The 18,231-nt window shown below is 47.3% G+C and overlaps 4 protein-coding genes across 7 annotated transcripts in view; 1 reads left to right on the plus strand and 3 right to left on the minus strand.

Moving 5' to 3' along the window:
- The window catches only part of SARNP (SAP domain containing ribonucleoprotein), a 162,821-nt gene extending 144,597 nt beyond the window's left edge, over positions 1-18,224 (minus strand). Inside the window, exon 1 of the mRNA XM_020287567.2 lies at positions 18,221-18,224. The gene's annotated coding sequence lies outside the window, so the exon portion shown is untranslated. The remainder of the gene's footprint in view (positions 1-18,220) is intronic.
- CD63 (CD63 molecule) overlaps positions 1-18,230 on the minus strand; it is a 193,365-nt gene extending 175,135 nt beyond the window's left edge. The window contains exon 1 of the mRNA XM_012752997.3: positions 18,221-18,230. The gene's annotated coding sequence lies outside the window, so the exon portion shown is untranslated. The remainder of the gene's footprint in view (positions 1-18,220) is intronic.
- Positions 49-11,003, minus strand: PMEL (premelanosome protein). Its single transcript, XM_076007344.1, has 11 exons — positions 10,875-11,003; positions 7,304-7,414; positions 7,003-7,149; positions 4,854-4,988; positions 4,300-4,461; positions 3,337-4,059; positions 2,098-2,214; positions 1,771-1,855; positions 1,455-1,660; positions 1,264-1,351; positions 49-298 (listed from the first exon to the last, which is right to left on the minus strand). Exons 1-11 carry the CDS (start codon positions 10,948-10,950, stop codon positions 157-159), a joined length of 1,992 nt encoding a protein of 663 aa, XP_075863459.1. The 5' UTR covers positions 10,951-11,003; the 3' UTR covers positions 49-156.
- CDK2 (cyclin dependent kinase 2) lies at positions 11,691-17,948 on the plus strand. Of its 4 annotated transcripts, XM_012753158.3 has the most exons (8): positions 11,691-12,044; positions 12,752-12,829; positions 12,945-13,065; positions 13,721-13,891; positions 14,944-15,045; positions 15,751-15,894; positions 16,198-16,401; positions 16,683-17,948. In XM_012753158.3, exons 1-8 carry the CDS (start codon positions 11,929-11,931, stop codon positions 16,785-16,787), a joined length of 1,041 nt encoding a protein of 346 aa, XP_012608612.1. In that variant the 5' UTR covers positions 11,691-11,928; the 3' UTR covers positions 16,788-17,948. The 4 variants fall into 4 exon arrangements, with proteins under 4 accessions (XP_012608612.1, XP_012608619.1, XP_075863460.1 ...); XM_012753165.3 differs by lacking the exon at positions 15,751-15,894; XM_076007345.1 differs by lacking the exon at positions 13,721-13,891.
- Position 18,231: the final 1 nt, after the last annotated feature.

Genomic DNA, 18,231 nt, shown 5'->3' on the forward strand with positions numbered 1-18,231 from the left:
ATAGATTCTCCTGAGAAGGAAGAAAAAACAAAACAAAGAAACCAAGACTAGGTTCTGAGTATTTATTTCAGGTTATGGTAGTCTCCAAGGGAAGACTGGAGAAAATAAAGATGTTGCTGTCAACCCCAGGAAAATCATGGTATCAGATGAGAGTACTCAGACCTCCTGCCCACTGAGGAGTGGGCTGTTCTCACCAACGGGGCAAGTGCGAAAGACCCTGGGCAGACGCAGCCAATGGGTGCTACTGTGAGGCAGCTGGGGAATGGGGAGCGCTGAGCCCTGCTTTATAAGTCTGCGCCTGATATTGGGAGAAGAAGAGGGAAGCTGGTTAGCAAAGGACAAAGGCAGCCTGTCTGTTCTCCTCCAAAGAAGAGGACATACCCCTATTCCAAGTCTGCTTGGCCTTGATCCTAGCTCCCTTCCCTTCTACTTACCTCCAGGGTTTATTCTCTTTTGTCTGTGGTAACCTCTGTCCATTCCCCTCTCACCATAGAACCTCCCCTGCTTTGAGGATATTGGTGCCCCAGGGCTGGGGATCTGCCCTTCTTGCAGGTAGAGAACTCAGTTCACCCAAACTGCCCCACTCTTTTTTTTTTTTTTTTTTTTTTTGAGACAGAGTCTCACTCTGTTGCCCCGGCTAGAGTGCCGTGGCGTCAGCCTAGCTCATAGCAACCTCAAACTCCTGGGCTTAGGCAATCCTTCTGCCTCAGCCTCCCGAGTAGCTAGGACTACATGCATGTGCCACCATGCCAGGCTAATTTTTTCTATATATATTTTTAGTTGGCCAATTAATTTGTTTCTATTTTTAGTAGAGACGGGGTCTTGCTCTTGCTCAGGCTGGTTTCAAACTCCTGACCTCAAGCGATCCGCCTGCCTTGGCCTCCCAGAGTGCTAGGATTACAGGCGTGAGCCACTGCACCTGGCCCCCACTCTTAATATTATTGACAATAGTCATTAATATCATCAATTATTACACTTTTGCTTCAGAGCCAGGTGCTTTACTCACATTCTGTCTAATCTTTACAACAGCCCCACAGAGAAGATACTAGTTTTCCTACTTTTCAGAGGCTCAGAAAGGTTAAGCTATTTTCCCAAGGCCCCACAGCAAGACCACAGCCCAGGCCTGTCCAACTGCCAAGCTTGGGCTCTTTCTAGGACACCATGCTTCCTCAAAGGGAGTGGTAGTTCCTTCTCCCCTTGAGAAAGAGTGAATAATGGTAATGGAGGGATAAGAATGTCTGAGCTGGATGGTGGAGCCCTTACCTATATATCAGAAATGCAAGCACCATAGCCATCAACACCAGCAAGACGCTCACAAAGAGGGGAACCTGCCCATGGCCTGCTTCTTGACCTGTGAACAGAATCCGAGATACTGTATTAGTCAGTGTCTGCTCCTTGCTAGCTGGCCTCTGCCCACGCCCCTTCTTCACCCTAGCTCTTGTCCAAGTACCTACCTGGCATGACAAGCTGGGTGCTGACCATTGCCAAGCTGTTGGCATCAACTAAAGACACATTGAGGCAGTAGGTCCCTGAGCCACCCTTCAGTTCTTGGTGCAGGACCAGCTCACAGGCTGGGCTGGGTGGCACAGGCTGGCACAGCCGCTGGGCAGGAGGCTGGCACCCTGGTGATGAGATGTCCATACAGGCTTCCTTGGGCAGCCTAAAAGAGGTATCAGCTTATATTGGGAGATCTGGGAAGGGACACTGGATACCAGAGAACCAGTCAACAGTCAACCCAAGAGTTACCAGGGCAACCAGTGGTACACTCACCCGCCTTGGCAGGCCACAGTCAGCTCAAATGCATCCCCTTCACTGGATGGCACAGCCTGCAGGATCTCAGCATTTTCAATACCTTCTGCAGAGTTGCATGATTATAAGTTGGGATTCCTCTACCACGCCTCCCTAAAAGCCCATAGACAGGAAAGCCCTAGGGCTGTTCCACCAATCCCATCCCGGTGCCTTCAAAAGAGGACCCTGGCATTTGAATATTCTTCCTGTCTGTTTAGGTAAGTCATTCCTCCCAAAGTATGCTTCCACTGACCTGCCTTAGGCAGCACATACCTCCCTCCATCAGCCCCCAAAGTAGACAAGACTCACGGACAATATCCAGGGTGAGGGAAAAGGAACCATATCGATACAGAACACAATCCAGGGGGACTTGTCTCTTCACCAGCCTCAAGGTGGCTGTACCATCCAGCATGGGGCTCAGGGAACCTGGCAGGAGAGGATTGAGGAGGCAAGATCAAGAAAGATGACTCACCCAGAGGCAGAGGCCAAGCAGGCATCTTTCCAGGTTGACCCAGAACTACTGGATCCTGAAGTCACTGGCTTAGGATTAGATAAGATGTGGGAAATCTCATTTTATAGATAAGGAAACAGAAGAAGAAAACTGACTACTACAGAGTCGCACAGTTAGGGACAGAATTGGAGTTTTAAAAAAAATCCTCAGGCCGGGCGCGGTGGCTCACGCCTGTAATCCTAGCACTTTGGGAGGCCGAGGCGGGTGGATTGCTCAAGGTCAGGAGTTCGAAACCAGCCTGAGCGAGACCCCGTCTCTACCAAAAATAGAAAGAAATTAATTGACCAACTAAAAATATATATATACAAAAAATTAGCCGGGCATGGTGGCGCATGCCTGTAGTCCCAGCTACTCGGGAGGCTGAGGCAGGAGGATCGCTGAGCCCCGGAGATTGAGGTTGCTGTGAGCTAGGCTGACGCCACGGCACTCACTCTAGCCTGGGCAACAAAGTGAGACTCTGTCTCAAAAAAAAAAGAAAAAAAATCCTCAAATGTTTACTATGCCCCATACTGTGCCAGATCCTGGACTAGACATTCAACATGTTAACTCATGTAAGCATCATTATCTCATTCCTCCCTTTTTGCTTTGGGATGGGAATACAGGGGTGGAAAATGGGAGGATGGACATCCCAGAATCTAGGAAAAATTTCTGTGCATTTATACTTGAGCAGAAAATGAAATATAAATATTATGTGAATGGCCAGTCTGTTCCCTGTCCTTTGGAATAGTTCTCCTCAGTGGTAGAAAGAGTGCCAAATCCTAATCACTAGGCCACCAGGGAAGACACCCTCAGTGGTAGAGAAGCAACAAGCTATCTCCTTGTGGCCTAAGGGAAGACCCTGGTTTCCTGAACTCCAGATCTATTCCGTGTCATTAAGAAAGACTCGAGGGCTTTATAGCCAGGCCACTGAGAGCTCTGAGGGGACCATAGTGCTAAGCAAAGGACTAGGTAACATCTGGGTCCTGGGTAAGACTTTCAGAATAGAGCAATGACAAATATCCCACCTCAATGAACCTCACTCACACTGGTTCTCTTACCTGTGATATCTTCTGTAGGCATGATTGGGCTGGCACCTGGACTCTCAGGCTCAGGGGTGGTTAACTCTCCAGCTGTGGTCTCTACCAACTCTGTAGTTGTTACCTGTGCAACTGTGGTTCCAGAGGGCTCTGCAGTTGACACCTCTGCAGGTGTTGTGCCTATAGCCTCTGTAGTTGACATCTCTGCAAATGTGGTACCTATGACCTCTGAGGTAGGCAACTGCTCAAGTGTTGTACCTGTGCCCTCTGTAGTTGGCACTGGCACAGGTGTAGTACCTATGACTTCTGTGGTTGGCACCCACAGAGCTGTGGTTCCAGGGGGCTCTGTAGTTGGCACCTGATCAGGTGTAGTACCTCTGCCTTCTGCAGTAGGCACTTGACCAGCTGTGGTGCCAGGGGCCTCTGCAGTTGGCATATGCCCATCAGTGGTGCCTGGAACTGGGGAGGAGCTACAGGAGGTGAGAGGAATGGCAGCCTGCAGGACCACCTGGGCAGTGACTAGGCCAGGCTCCAGGTAAGTGTGAGTGACCACAAGTGCCCGAGAGATCAGGGTCCCTGTACTGTCTCCAAAGTCCCAGGTATAAGAGAGGTCAGCTCCAGCTAAATAACCACTGGGGTCATGGAGCTGGAGGGCAAAGGTCAGAGGTTGCTTTTTCAGGAAGTGCTTGTTTCCTCCATCCAAGGCCTGTAGCTGTGACACACTCACGGAGAAAGGCACCTGGTCTGGGATTGGAGACAGAAAAGATGTGAGCCAGGCCTGGGCCACAGCTTCTCCCTTCACAGCCACACTCCCTAACCCCAAGCTGACTGACTGGCCTTTTAAGCCCCACATTTCTCTGCCAAGGTCTTCCTGAGGCTGCCCCTTTACATTTGCACACATTTCCCCTTCCCCTTTCCAGTCCAGCCAAGCTTCCCCACCTTCTCCCCACCTATAACTAGCCTTGCCTCTTCCTAAACCCTTACCAGTAATGGTGAAGGCTGAGCTGGAGTGAGCAAGGGGCACGTAGCTGCGGGGCCCTCGGCGGTGGTAGACAGTCACTTCCATGGTGTGTGTGCCCAGCATTGCCCTGCCTGTCCCAATGCTCAGCGCGGACACTGGGCCCCCTAGAACTTGCCAGTATTGGCCTGAGGTTTTTGGAATGAGAAGCAGGGAGGAAGAAGTACTGGTTAAAGGAGACTGAGGGGCAGGATTAGAAATAGGGCATTGGAGAAGGGAGGTCAGGAGGATGATCACTTCTGAGGGTATTTGGAAGGCTGTGGTATGGGGGGGTACAGGGAAGGGGTCTAAATGGGGCGGTTCTGTGGGGTGGGACCACAGTTGGAGAGGAGCTACCAGACAGAATTATGACAGAGAGAGTTGAAGGGAGCTAGATGCTATGGAAGAGGAAGGAGCCAAGAGGAAAATGAAGATAAAGGTAAGTCACAGAAGTTACAGGGTGAAGCCAAAATGAAAGATGATCAGGTACAAAGAGGCAAATACAAGTGTGGATGACAGGCCAGAGAAAGGAGTCACTCACCCCAGGTCTTCCAGACATAAATAAAACTTCTCCTCTGAGACCAAGGGCCAGATGGGCAGGGTCCACCATCAGGGAAGACGCAGGTATCATCAGGTTCCTGAGGATACACTGGCTGTCCTCCCCATACCTGGCTCCCTGAAAGGTAAATACAGAGTCACCCTCAAACCCTGGCATTCTTTAGTATATACCAAAACCTCTAAAATTTCTCCTAGAGGATCAGAGAGAGGCTCTGGGAATACTCCCTATCTAGACTGTACATTCTCCATGGTATAACCAATTTGAGGTGGTAGTTGGGTGTGTGGAAACTATAATTTAAGAGTCATATGTATATATTAATACTTACATAGGGAAAAGATTGGAAAGCCATATATCAAAATGTTAGTGATTTGGGCCGGGCATGGTGGCTCATGCCTGTAATCCTAGCACTTTGGGAGGCCGAAGTGGGTGGATTGCTCAAGGTCAGGAGTTTGAAACCAGCCTGAGCAAGAGTGAGACCCCATCTCTACTGAAAATAAAAAGAAATTAATTGGCCAACTAAAAATACATAGAAAAAATTAGCTGGGCATGGTGGCGCACACCTGTAGTCCCAGCTACTCCGGAGGCTGAGGTAGGAGAATCACTTGAGCCCAGGAGTTTGAGGTTGCTATAAGCTATGCTGACGCCACAGCACTCTAGCCCGGGCAACAGAGTGAGACTCTGTCTCAAAAGAAAAAAAAAAGTTAGTGATTTGCTCTAGCTAGTGGGATAAAATTAAAAATAACAATAACAGCACTAGATAACATTTATTGAGACTTTACTGTAGGCTAGAGCAGACCGTATGTTAAGTACTTTACATATCATCATTATTTTGCTTTTGTTTTTGTCTTTTTTTGAGACAGGGTCTCACTATACTATCTGCACTAGAGTGCAGTGCATCATCATAGCCTCAAACTCCTGGGCTTGAGCAATCTTCCTACCTAAACTTCCTGAGTAGCTGGGGCTCCAGGTATGCACCACCACACCCATCTAATTTTTCTGTTTTTTTGTAGACGTGGGGTCTCAATGTGTTGCTCAGGCTGGTCTCAAACTCCTAGGCTCAAGGAATCTTCCCACCTTAGCCACCCTAAGTGCTGGGATTATAGGCATAAACAACTGCACCTGGCCATTATCACATTTTAATCCTTACAACAATCCCTTTATACTTTGGAAATAGAAGCAAAAAATCAAGTAACTTGCTCTTGCCCAGGTCTTCCAGACATAAATAAAACTTCTCCTCTGAGACCAAGGGCCAGATGGCCCAGGATCACATACCAGTGACAAGTTTATTTATTTATTTTTATTTTTTATTTTTTCCGGCATAGCAAAAGAGGCCAAGACAGTGACAAGTTTAAACCTAGGGTCTGTCCAACTTCTAGGTCCACTGGATTTCACTGTCCCCCATTTTAAGGACTGTAATTTTCTTTTCTTTTTGTTTTATCTATGTTTTGTTTTGTTTGAGACAGAGTCTCGCTTTGTTGGCCAGGCTAGAGTGAGTGCTGTGGCATCAGCCTGGCTCACAGTAACCTCAAACTCCTGGGCTCAAGCGATCCTCCTACTTTAGCCTCCCAAGTAGCTCAGACTATAGGCATGTGCTACCATGCCCGGCTAATTTTCTCTATATATTTTTAGTTGTCTAGATTCTTTCTTTCTTTTTTTTTTTTTGAGACAGAGTCTCACTTTGTTGCCCAGGCTAGAGTGAGTGCTATTGCGTCAGCCTAGCTCACAGCAACCTCAAACTCCTGGGCTCAAGCAATCCTCCTGCCTCAGCCTCCTGAGTAGCTGGGACTACAGGCATGCGCCACCATGCCCGGCTAATTTTTTTCCATGTATATTAGTTGGCCAATTAATTTCTTTCTATTTATAGTAGAGACGGGGTCTCACTCTTGCTCAGGCTGGTCTTGAACTCCTGACCTTGAGCAATCCTCCTGCCTCAGCCTCCTAGAATGCTAGAATTACAGGCGCGAGCCACCGCGCCCGGCCTGTGTTTTCTAATTTTAATACAATGAGTATATATTACATACATAATTTGCTGGAAAAATGTGGAGGAGGAAGGGGGCATTCCCTGAGTTCATTGGGGATACCAAGGGCCCTGAGCCCGAGCTATAAGGGCCTAGAGTAGAGAGGTACTCACCATTGATGATGGTGTTGTTGGCCCAGATCACCTGCCCATCGGGCAGTACCTTTTGGCTTCCAGGGAAGTGCAGGGAAATAGAGAAGGAAGCATTTGCACCAACCAGTGTAGGCCCATCATTACTAACCTTCAGCGACACTTGACCACCTGGGAAGGAAGCTGCATTAGTTGGGATTCCTTGGATTCCCCTCCCCCATTATGCTTCCTCTACCTATCTTCCCAAACTACATTCAACCCAGTTCTTCTTGCTCTTCTCATCCCATTCCCACCATGCCTTTCCCTGGAACTTCTAAGTTCTCACCTTTCCAGCAGTCAAGTCCCTGGACTTCTGTCCACTCTGGATATAGCTTCCTATTCCAGGCTTTAGTTCTGAGCTGCCTTGAGACACCAAGCCAGTCCTGGTCTCTGAGTCCTAAAAGAAATGTGTCATGAGGGCCCTAGGTTCCTCCCTCAGTCCCTTCTCAGGGGATAATACTCTCTCCCATATCACTCCACCCACTTTCACATTCAAAGTGCATTTTAATTCACTGAATACCTACCAGGTACCAGTGTTCTAGGTACAAAGGACTTAAGAAATGCATAAGATATGGCTCTGGGCCCTGCGCAGTGGCTCACGCCTGTAATCCTAGCACTCTGGGGGACCGAGGTGGGTGGATCACTCAAGGTCAGTAGTTTGAAACCAGCCTGAGCAAGAGCGAGATCCCGTCTCTACTATAAACAGAAAGAAATTAATTGGCCAACTAATATATATAGAAAAAATTAGCTGGGCGTGGTGGCACATGCCTGTAGTCCCAGCTACTGGGGAGGCTGAGGCAAGAGGATTGCTTGAGCCCAGGAGTTTGAGGTTGCTGTGAGCTAGGCTAATGCCAGGGCACTCACTCTAGCCTGGGCAACAAAGTGAGACTCTGTCACAAAAACAAAACAAAACAAAAAAAAAGATATGGCTCTGAAGGGATTCAAGGTGAAGTATAGGAAATAGACATGTACATAAATTAATATAATTCAAGACACTGTTTAATATGTGCCGTAACAGACATACATGTAGTACAACAGAATAACAGATTAAATAGATTCATTCCATTCCATTCTAGCTGATTGGGAAAGACTTCAATGGGAGTTACTCAAGGACCAGCATGAGCAAATGCATGGAGACGTGAAAGGACATGGCTTGTTAGGGGCATTCTAACAGTGTGGTTGATGTACACTGTGAGAAATGAGGCTGAGAAGATGGGTTGGGAACTTTGAGTGCCAGGCTAAGTATCCTGTAAGGCAAGGCCACCTCTGATAGTTTATTGTTTCATTTTGTTTTAAATTGACCTATAATTCACATACCACAAAATTTACTCATCAGAAGCTTTTGAATATGATCAAATTTATGTTTTAGAAAGATCACCACGGCAAGCAGTGAGGAGGATGGATTAGAAGCAGGCAGAGATTGAGGATGAGGATGGAGAAGCCAAAATTATTAACTGAACCGAGAGAAGTCTAAGGGGAAAACAAGGATATGACGACCTCCATATGCCCTCACCCAGATCCAAAAATTATCAATATTTTTCCTGGGAAACCAAGGCGGGCGGATTGCTCGAGGTCAGGAGTTCGAAACCAGCCTGAGCAAGAGCAAGACCCTGTCTCTACTAAAAGTAGAAACAAATTAATTGGCCAACTAAAAATATATAGAAAAAATTAGCCAGGCATGGTGGTGCATGCCTGTGGTCCCAGCTACTCGGGAGGCTGAAGCAGAAGGATTGCCTGAGCCCAGGAGTTTGAGGTTGCTGTGAGCTAGGCTGATGCCACGGCACTCTAGCCTGGGCAACAGAGTGAGACTCTGTCTCAAAAAAATAATAATAATAAAATAAATAAATAATAACATTTTGCCACATTTGCTTTATATATCCTTATTGGTTGTTGCTTTTGGTTTTAGGGGTAGGCAGTAGAGTTGGCTAAAGTATTTAGAAACAAATCCCTGACATCTTATTTATTTATTTATTCTTATTTTTTGAGACAGAGTCTCACTCTGTTGCCGAGTAGAGTGCCATGTGTCAGCCTAGCTCTCAGCAACCTCAAACTCCTGGGCTCAAGCAATCCTCTTGCCTCGGTCTCCCGAGTAGTGCTCAGCTAATTTTTCTATTTTTAGGAGAGATGGGGTCTCCCTCTTGCTCAGGCTGGTCTTCAACTCCTGAGCTCAAGCAATCCTCCTACCTTAGCCTCCCTGAGTGCTAGGATTATAGGCATGAGCCACTGTACCCGGCCCATCTTGTTATTTTAACCCTACAAATTCAGCATGTATCTGTAAAAAATATGAATATTTTCTTGCATAAGCACCATGTCATTTCACACTAGACAAAATTATCAAACTCAGTCCATATAAAATTGCATCAGCTTCTAGAAAAATGTCTTCTTGGGGGGAGGAGGGAATGGGTATATACAACCAGGAGTAAGATGTGCAACGTTTGGGGGATGGACACGCTTGAAGCTCTTACTCAAGGAGGAGGGGGGAATGGGCAATATATGTAACCTTAACACTTGTACCCCCATAATACACTAAAATAAAATTTAAATAAAAAAGAAAAATGTCTTTTTTTTTTTTCTGAGACAGAGTCTCACTTTGCTGCCCAGGCTAGAGTGAGTTCCGTGGCGTCAGCCTAGCTCACAGCAATCTCAAACTCCTGGGTGCAAGCAATCCTGCTGCCTCAGCCTCCCAAGTAACTGGGACTACAGGCATGTGCCACCATGCCCGGCTAATTTTTTCTATATATATTTTTAGTTGGCCAATTAATTTCTTTCTATTTATAGTAGAGATGGGGTCTCACTCTTGCTCAGGCTGGTTTTGAACTCCTGACCTCGAGCAATCCGCCCGCCTCAGCCTCCCAGGGTGCTAGGATTACAGGCGGGAGCCACCACACCCGGCCTCTTATAATTTTTAAAATCAGGATCCAAAATGTAAGCACAATCTTTTAAGAGCCTCAGGTGGGTGAGTGTGAACAGACTGTTTCCAGAATATGTTAAGGAACATAGTAAAAGAAAAAGACTTGAAACTGCAGCACCGTGAGGGAAGTCAGATTAAGAACTTCCTAGAAGTCTTTGAGACCAGGGATCTAGAGAGGAAGGGGGACTGGGATAGGATGAATATATTTCATATATTCTCACCCCATGTCTACTGTGGGCTGGAAACCTAGTTGAGGCTGCTGGGGAAGGAGTTGGAATCATCTCATTGAGCATCCCATCACTAGAGCAAGAGAAGTCATAAGATGCCCCAATCTTTTCTCCACTTCCAACCCTCCCTCTTCAGAGCAGCACGTGACATTCCAGACCCTCTCACCACCCCCCTCCCGCCCCTTGCTCCTGTCACGCGGCCCCAATCTCCCAGAGCTCTTTCATGTGATGCTCAGCTGAGACCCCTCTGCCTGTCTCTCCCAGCCCCAGAACAAAAGGCCTGGGCTGTGTTCCCCCATCTATATCCCAAGGGGGGAAAATGGTATCTCCTAAGCCTTCTTATCCAATACCACATTCTCTTACTCCCCACTTTAAATTCCATGCCCCAAGTGCTTGAGACATTACCTAAAATAAAATAGTCTCCCACCCATTTCACTCCTTTGGAGTCCCTGCTCCAGCTCACTGCCAAGGGGGCGTCAGAGTTAGTGCCACAAAGACCTACTATCCTCCTGTCTCTCCAAACATGTGAGGTTATTTCCAGGCTCAATTCCAAATCTCCATGTAGGGAAAGAGCTCAGATGCCCACATCCTCACTAAATCAAATGGGTGGGAGAAGCCTGAAGTGCTGGTATCTCCCATTAGGAGGGAGAAAACCAGAGTAGGTGTTCATCCCCAAATTCACACCTACTCACCATCCACGCCCACGTACCCACACTCACCTTCGGTAGTCCCTACAGCCAGCAGAGCACTCATCATAGCCAAACAGAAAAGGCACCTTCTCAGCACCAGATCCATCCTGTTCTTCCCTCCAACAACCAAAGGTACTGGGGGGGCTGGGATAAGCCCCTATATAACAAAGGGGTGCTAATTTGCATAGCCCTTCCTCTTCTCCCTCCAGGGGAGGCCTGGGAGGGGCCATAGGGCAGGAAAGAGGAAGAACTGACAAGGAATCCTGGGTCCTTGGACGTTCCTTTCCCATCCCACTAATCAATGTCAGTTTCTGGTTTCACTGGGTTACTCTCATCTTGACACACTCCATTCCCGGGGCAAGAGTTGACTGAAAGGCAGCCACGGAACGCACACGAGACACTCGCAATTCATCATGGGGGAGTGAATTAATCAAGTCGGGAACTTATTAAAAGACAGAAACAGAACTCTGCATCCAAAACCAGAGACAGACAGCACTGGGGTAGGCTGAGAGGCGGAGGCAACACTTCTCAGAGGTCGAGGAATCCTTTACAATTAGACTCCCTGGACCGGGTGGAATTTAATCTTAGGTCAGTGCACATTTTCCCCAGGGGTGGTGGTGAAAACAGAGATGAAGGAATCCCTGCAGACTAGAGACACAGGTAGGAAACTCGAAACTAAAGGAGATACTTGGGAAAAGGTGTTCAGCTGCCCCACGGAGAAAGAAACTTGTCTTGCCCCTCAGAACCAAACTTGCACGGGGCGGGGTCACGGCGGCGAGGAGCAAGGGATTGCTCCGCCCCCTCTGACGCTGACCAATAGGAAGGTCTAGGGGCGGGGCCAGGGAAACGCGGGAAGGAGGGGAGGAGCCTCTGGTGGAGGTCGGGAACTGGGGGGCAGGCGGCAACATTGTTTCAAGTTGGACAAATTGACCAGAGCGAGAGATACGCTGCGTTCCATCGCGACCTGGGGCCAAGGTGCTTGGCCCTGTTTCCCCCTCCTTGGCCCCAGAGAGCCGGGCCCGCTTTCAGCAGAGTTCCCGGGCCCCCGCTCCAGGGCCGGGCTGACCCGACTCGCTTGCGCTTCATGGAGAACTTCCAAAAGGTGGAAAAGATCGGAGAGGGCACGTACGGAGTTGTGTACAAGGCCAGAAACAAGTTGACGGGAGAAGTGGTAGCGCTTAAGAAAATCCGCCTGGACACGTGAGTGGCCTCTGTACCCAGGACTCCTAACTAGGGAGCTCCTTGACTGTCCCCCACCCCAACAGGCGAGTAACAGTCCAGGGACCGGAAGAGAGCAGGGAGGGACTTCTTTTGAAGTGGAGAAGTGGGTTGGGGGACAGTAGAGGGTTCTCCTAGGGAGAGTATAGGGTGGTGTAGGATCCGTGGAAAACTTTCTTCCCGAACTGAGCCGGATGATGCCCCCAAATGTGCAACCAGAGATTGTCTGGAAGAGAAAGGAGGCCTCTGGGATGGAGTCCAGGACTCTCCATGGAGTTAGGTTATGTGGGAACCAGTGAAGAGCACCTTTCTGAATGAGGAGCCCTCCTCACTGCCCCAACCCCACCCTCATCTTAGAATTCTCTCTTTCAAGAGAATGGCAGTTAACCTTCACTGGCCCCACTGGTCCCTCTCCCACGTTTTTTCTCTATTACCTGCTCTCTACTTCACCTTCACCAGAAGGGTTTACTTACATACCTCTGAGAAAAGAGGAAATAAAGACCTTAATGTATCAAAAAGCCACACCCTGAGGACCCAAGAATTGACTCCTTACAGCATCCTTTCTCTTCCCTCACTTTCCTAAGGGATGCTAGGATGGTGTCTCCTTGAGGGGAAAGAATGGGCTTGGGGAAAGGGAAAAGGAATATTTGTAACTATATTCTCATCTCTTCTTTCCCAACCTCTCCAAGTGAGACTGAGGGTGTACCCAGTACTGCCATCCGAGAAATCTCTCTGCTTAAGGAGCTTAACCACCCTAATATTGTCAAGTAAGTGTGTGTCTGGGAGGTGATCTGATAAAAAAGGAGGATGAGTAATGTCTGTATAATATGGGCATTTCTGTCCCTCACCTCCATTTCCCGGAACTTCCCTTCCCTTCCCTAGGCTGCTGGATGTCATCCACACAGAAAATAAACTCTACCTGGTTTTTGAATTTCTACACCAAGATCTCAAGAAATTCATGGATGCCTCTGCTCTCACTGGCATTCCTCTTCCCCTCATCAAGGTAATGCTTCTAATCAGCTCCTCCTCATCATGGGCATGTCTTGGGGTACTGAAGACAGTCAGTTCAGGGCCATAATTTGTGATCTTGGCCTCTTTTCCAACCCTCGCGTGCGCGCGCACACACACACACACACACACACACACTCCTTTATTTTGTGTCTCTTTCCCTGCTCATTATACTCATTAATCCTAGGGTTGGGCTGAAGAATCAAAGTTGAAACTCTAGTAAGTCAACCTAGCAGTTTAGGTGGGAGGTCAGATGAAACTCAGGTAAATGGGATTTGAGGGCATTTGGTAGATTCCTCCAAAAAGCCCTTCCACCTGTTGGTGGAAAAACTAGCCAGTGAGTCTCTATTGTCTGTTTTAGGGCTGGATTCTTCACTCTCAGAGATACTTTCAATCTGTCAAGAAACATTTATTCAGTGCACATTTATTGAACACCTTCAATGTGCTAGGCACAGGGTATGGAAAAAGGATACAAAACTGAGTAAGGTTTGGTCCTTATCCTCACTGGGCTGCCAGTTCAATGGGAGAAATAGCTTGTAAACATGTATTATAATCCAACATAGTAAAGCTTTAGTAGAGCTTTGGGGGCACAGAGCAAACCTAATCTGCTCACTGTGGAGAAACACAGTCCTCTCTCTCTCCCTTGTCAGAGCTATCTATTCCAGCTGCTCCAGGGCCTAGCTTTCTGCCATTCTCATCGGGTCCTGCACCGAGATCTTAAGCCTCAGAATCTGCTTATCAACGCAGACGGGGCTATCAAGCTAGCAGACTTTGGACTAGCCAGAGCCTTTGGAGTCCCTGTTCGTACTTACACCCATGAGGTGAGTCCCTCTCTAAGTCCCTCTGTGCTTTTCTTCTCTGAGCTTCCCAGGAGGTGTTCACAAGGGCATTCACAAAGTTACTAAAGATATCTGGCCAACATTTTCTCTTTTAGTAGATGGAAACAATCTCTGACACCCTAAGGCAGGCGTCCTCAAATTATGGCCCACAGGCCACATGTGGGTATTTTTGCCCGTTTGTTTTTTGACTTCAAAATAAGATATGTGCAGTGTGCATAGGAATTTGTTCATAGTTTTTTTAAAACTATAGTCCAGCCCTCCAATGATCTGAGGGACAGTGAACTGGCCCCCTGTTGAAAAAGTTTGAGAAAGAAGTCTTAGGACATGCACAGAATTCATACTGTGGGGCTAACTAGACTTAGATACCAAGCCAGGACAGCTGAATGGCATACCATTAAAATTATGATCATTTGTCTCAAGTTTTCCAGGAAGATCCCAAATTGAGGGTTTGGAAAATATGGTCTGCAGTGTGACATGTACTATGCTAACTCTGAGCTAAGAAGTTGTGTGTCTTTCTTTTCTTTTCTTTTCTTTTCTTTTCTTTTCTTTTCTTTTCTTTTCTTTTCTTTTCTTTTCTTTTCTTTTCTTTTCTTTCTTGACAGAGTCTTGCTCTGTCACCCAGGCCAGAGTACATTGGCTTGATCATAGCTCACTGTAGTCTTGAACTCCTGGGCTCAAGTAATCCTCCTGCCTCAGCCTCCCAAGCAGCTGGGACTAAAGGCACCTGCCACCATGCCCAACTAATTTTTAAAGAATTTTTTTGTAGAGACAAGGTGTTACCCAGGCTGGTCTCGAACTCCTGGGCTCAAGTGATCATCCTGCCTCAACCTCCCAAAGTGCTGGGATTATAGCGTAAGCCACTGTGTCGGGCTGTGTGTAGTCATTTCTGTTAGGGGAAATCAGAGGGAGGGGAAGAATGGAAGCAAGGAAACTATTAAGAGGCTGAGAGTTAGCAGAATAGTATTGAGGAGCTAAGATATGGAAATCTCTATGCTCCATAAACCACCCCTCCCCTTCCTATTCTCATCCCCCAGGTTGTGACCCTGTGGTACCGAGCACCAGAAATCCTCCTGGGCTGCAAATACTACTCTACAGCCGTGGACATCTGGAGCCTGGGCTGCATCTTTGCTGAGATGGTATGGAGGCTTGCCCAAGTTCCACCCAGCCCACTCCTCCCCAAATCCAAGAACAGCAGAACTGTTTCTTGGCCCAGATCTATGGCCCTTCCATCACAGGGCTCTCTCTCTACAGCAGCACCAAGGGATGGTGGGGAAGGATGGGACTGTTGCCTCTGATATCAACCACAATGTTAGGATGCCCTCAAACAGTCTTAGTATGTATAATATATCTCTTATCTCTGAAATGAGCTAAATCATTTCTGCATCTGTTTTAACTTCAGTCTGCATGTATTTGGGAGATTGAGTTATATTTAGTGTCTCCTTCATTTCAAGATTTGTAGACCTTATTATAAGGTGCCAGGATTGCAGTGAAGCCAACTGTAGTCACTTTATCCATACCCTTCATTTAAACTACAGGCTAGATTATGTCCCCCTTCAACCTCTAGCTTTTCAGATTGAAGGATCCTTGAGGCCCAGCCTTATATGGGAGCTCCCATCCCCTTTAATACAACAGTGCAGTAGGCTGAGTCTTCAAATCAAGTCAGCAACATGTTTTATGGTCCTTTATTTGGGTAGTAAGTGGGGGCTTGGAGACTATTAGCCTATATATATAAATATATATACACACACATATACACATATATAATGTACATTTATCCCCTAGTGCATTACCTTACAATTGCCCATATTCCTCTCTCAATTCATCAAAAAATATTTGTTAAGCACCTAGTGTGTACCCAGCACCATGCTAGGTGCTGTGGGGAACACAGAAGAAATGGAAGACACAGTCTCTGCCCGCTGTGCTCCTATCTAGAAGTGGCTGCATCACAAGGAGGGGGGATGACCGCAGTGTCTACCCCACACCCCGTGAGTGGCTTGGGATCCCTTTGCTACATGTCAGTGGCACCCCAGACATTCACCCTCTCCCAGCCCCACCCAGCCTTGGGGATCTGTAAAGCCATGGTTGGGGGAAGGAAGGAGGGGGCGAGGAGACAGATGAAGGGACTTCATTGTCTCAGGCTCTGTGTGACTGACCCTGTGAAAGGCCCTGGGGAGGGAGTCATGGGGCCCTGCTGACCTTCCACTGCCTGTGGGAACCTCCTTTGTACGTGGGACAGTTTTGATTGACGTCAAAGTGGGTCTTGGCCTTTCCTCTTTCCCCATTTTCAGGTGACCCGCAGGGCCTTATTCCCTGGTGATTCTGAGATTGACCAACTCTTCCGGATCTTTCGGACTCTGGGGACCCCAGATGAGGTGGTTTGGCCAGGAGTTACTTCTATGCCTGATTATAAGCCAAGTTTCCCCAAGTGGGCCCGGCAAGATTTTAGTAAAGTTGTACCTCCCCTGGATGAAGATGGACGGAGCTTGTTATCGGTGAGAGTGGGGAGTGGGCGCCTATTTCCCCTCATTCATTCCCCCAGGGAAGGGCTTTTCCAGGATGAAGGAAGGATAAGACCAGGAACTCTGGTCTCAGTGTTTTGTCTCCCTAGTCCCTGCTTTTCTCCCTTTGGGTGTGCTGGTTCAGATATGGGAGGAGGGAAGTGAGAACTCTGTGTTGGGCAGAAGGAGTTGTGGTTTCCTGATTTCTGGGAACACCTGCTGCCCATTTAGTCCACTATCACATCATTGAAGTCAGCATACATCTCTTCCTCCAGCAAATGCTGCACTATGACCCCAACAAGCGGATTTCGGCAAAGGCAGCTCTGACTCACCCTTTCTTCCAGGATGTGACCAAGCCAGTACCCCACCTTCGTCTCTGATGTCCTTCTCTAAGCCCCCACCCCCAATCTCACCCTCTCCTCCATGGTGGGCTTGACCTGGCTTGGCTCTGGGCTGTTTGAACTCATGTTGGCCCTCTGATCTCATCTGGCTGCCTTAAACACTCACCTTCCCTTCTTGGCCAAACAACTCTGGGAATACAGGAGTGGAAGGGAGGAATAGGTGAAAATGAAAGGAAATTTTAGTATTAGATGCACTTAAGTCAGACTTCACCACCCTCTCCCTCTCCTCTCAAGTCACTTCTAAGGAGGGCTGGTATTAAAAAACAAAACAAAACAAAGCTGAGTGTTCTCCCCCCACACTGGATTTGCAATCCTGATCTCTGAATGCCCCATAATTATTATTTCCTGTGTTTGGGGTATCAGGGACTCCAAGCCTCCTGCTGCCACTGTTTTTGTAAAGGCCAGCTGATGGGGGGGGGCGCTAATTTGGAACTTTTGAGAACCAAGCAAAATAAAATGTGGAGGCTCTATTTTAAAGAATTAGGTTTAAAAAATAGATCCAATCAGTTTATACCCTAGTTTTAATGTTTCATCTCACCTAACAGGCTGGCAAACTCAAGACTCAGCCCCAGTGAGACTGAAGAAGAAATTATTGCCCCTGTCCCCTTATATGTCCCTCCTACAGGCAAAAGGAGTTGGGGAGGCTCTGGGACAGGGACTATACTTCACTTCGATCTATTGCTTCACCTCAGCCTTATGAGGCAGGTGAGAGATGTTTGAATTTTTCTCTTCCTTTTAGGATTCTTAGTTCAGTTGCCAGGGATCCCTGCTCCCATCTTCCTCTGAAAGCCACCACCTACCGCATAGGAGTGGAAGTTAGGGTTTAAGCATCATTTTGAGAATGCTGACACTTTTTCAGGGCTGTGACTGAGTGGGGCATTGGGAAAAATATTTCTTTAAAAGAAGGATGAACAATTATATTTATATTTCAGGTTATAGTAATTTTTTTTTTGTCAGTGGGTGGATTTGTTGCCATGTGCACCATGGGGTTTTGTAATACAAATGCTTAAAAAAAAGTATTTTTTTCCTTTATGATTCTGTCTCCCTCTCCCACCCCTGTCCTTGAGTGCTCTTGCTATTAGCATTATTTGTAATTTAGTTTGTAATTCATTAAAACAATGTTCCTAGTTTTATAGTTTATTTATTTCCTCCTTTTATTTACTGAAAGAATGTGTGAGAGAGAATATGAATGTGTATATATGATAATTGATTTCTGACCCCTCTTTTCCTAATCTCTATCTCTGCAGAGCTACCCACCCCACCTCATTTTGGTTAGTGCTGAGGGTGAGCAAAGTGGGTATTACTATCCCCATTTTATGGCTCGGGGAAACTGAAGCCTATATATTTCCTACTTCACTTTCCCCACATACCAGCACTTCCCCTGACCCTCAACCAACACGCACAGATACACACCCCATGTACA

This window comes from Microcebus murinus, chromosome 10 (genome assembly GCF_040939455.1).
Source record: "Microcebus murinus isolate Inina chromosome 10, M.murinus_Inina_mat1.0, whole genome shotgun sequence".
In the NCBI taxonomy this organism is placed as follows: domain Eukaryota; kingdom Metazoa; phylum Chordata; class Mammalia; order Primates; family Cheirogaleidae; genus Microcebus; species Microcebus murinus.

What these genes read in the sequence shown, in the direction of transcription:
- PMEL (XM_076007344.1), bottom strand. Translation starts at nt 10,950, where the DNA reads ATGGATCTGGTGCTGAGAAGGTGCCTTTTCTGTTTGGCTATGATGAGT. An exon ending in CCTCACCCTGGATATTGTCC is followed by an intron (nt 1,856 to 2,097) that starts GTGAGTCTTGTC and finishes GCAACTCTGCAG; the next exon opens with AAGGTATTGAAAATGCTGAG. An exon ending in CACCCAGCTTGTCATGCCAG is followed by an intron (nt 1,352 to 1,454) that starts GTAGGTACTTGG and finishes TTCTGTTCACAG; the next exon opens with GTCAAGAAGCAGGCCATGGG.
- CDK2 (XM_012753158.3), top strand. Translation starts at nt 11,929, where the DNA reads ATGGAGAACTTCCAAAAGGTGGAAAAGATCGGAGAGGGCACGTACGGA. An exon ending in AAGAAAATCCGCCTGGACAC is followed by an intron (nt 12,045 to 12,751) that starts GTGAGTGGCCTC and finishes AACCTCTCCAAG; the next exon opens with TGAGACTGAGGGTGTACCCA. An exon ending in GCTGCATCTTTGCTGAGATG is followed by an intron (nt 15,046 to 15,750) that starts GTATGGAGGCTT and finishes ATATTTGTTAAG; the next exon opens with CACCTAGTGTGTACCCAGCA.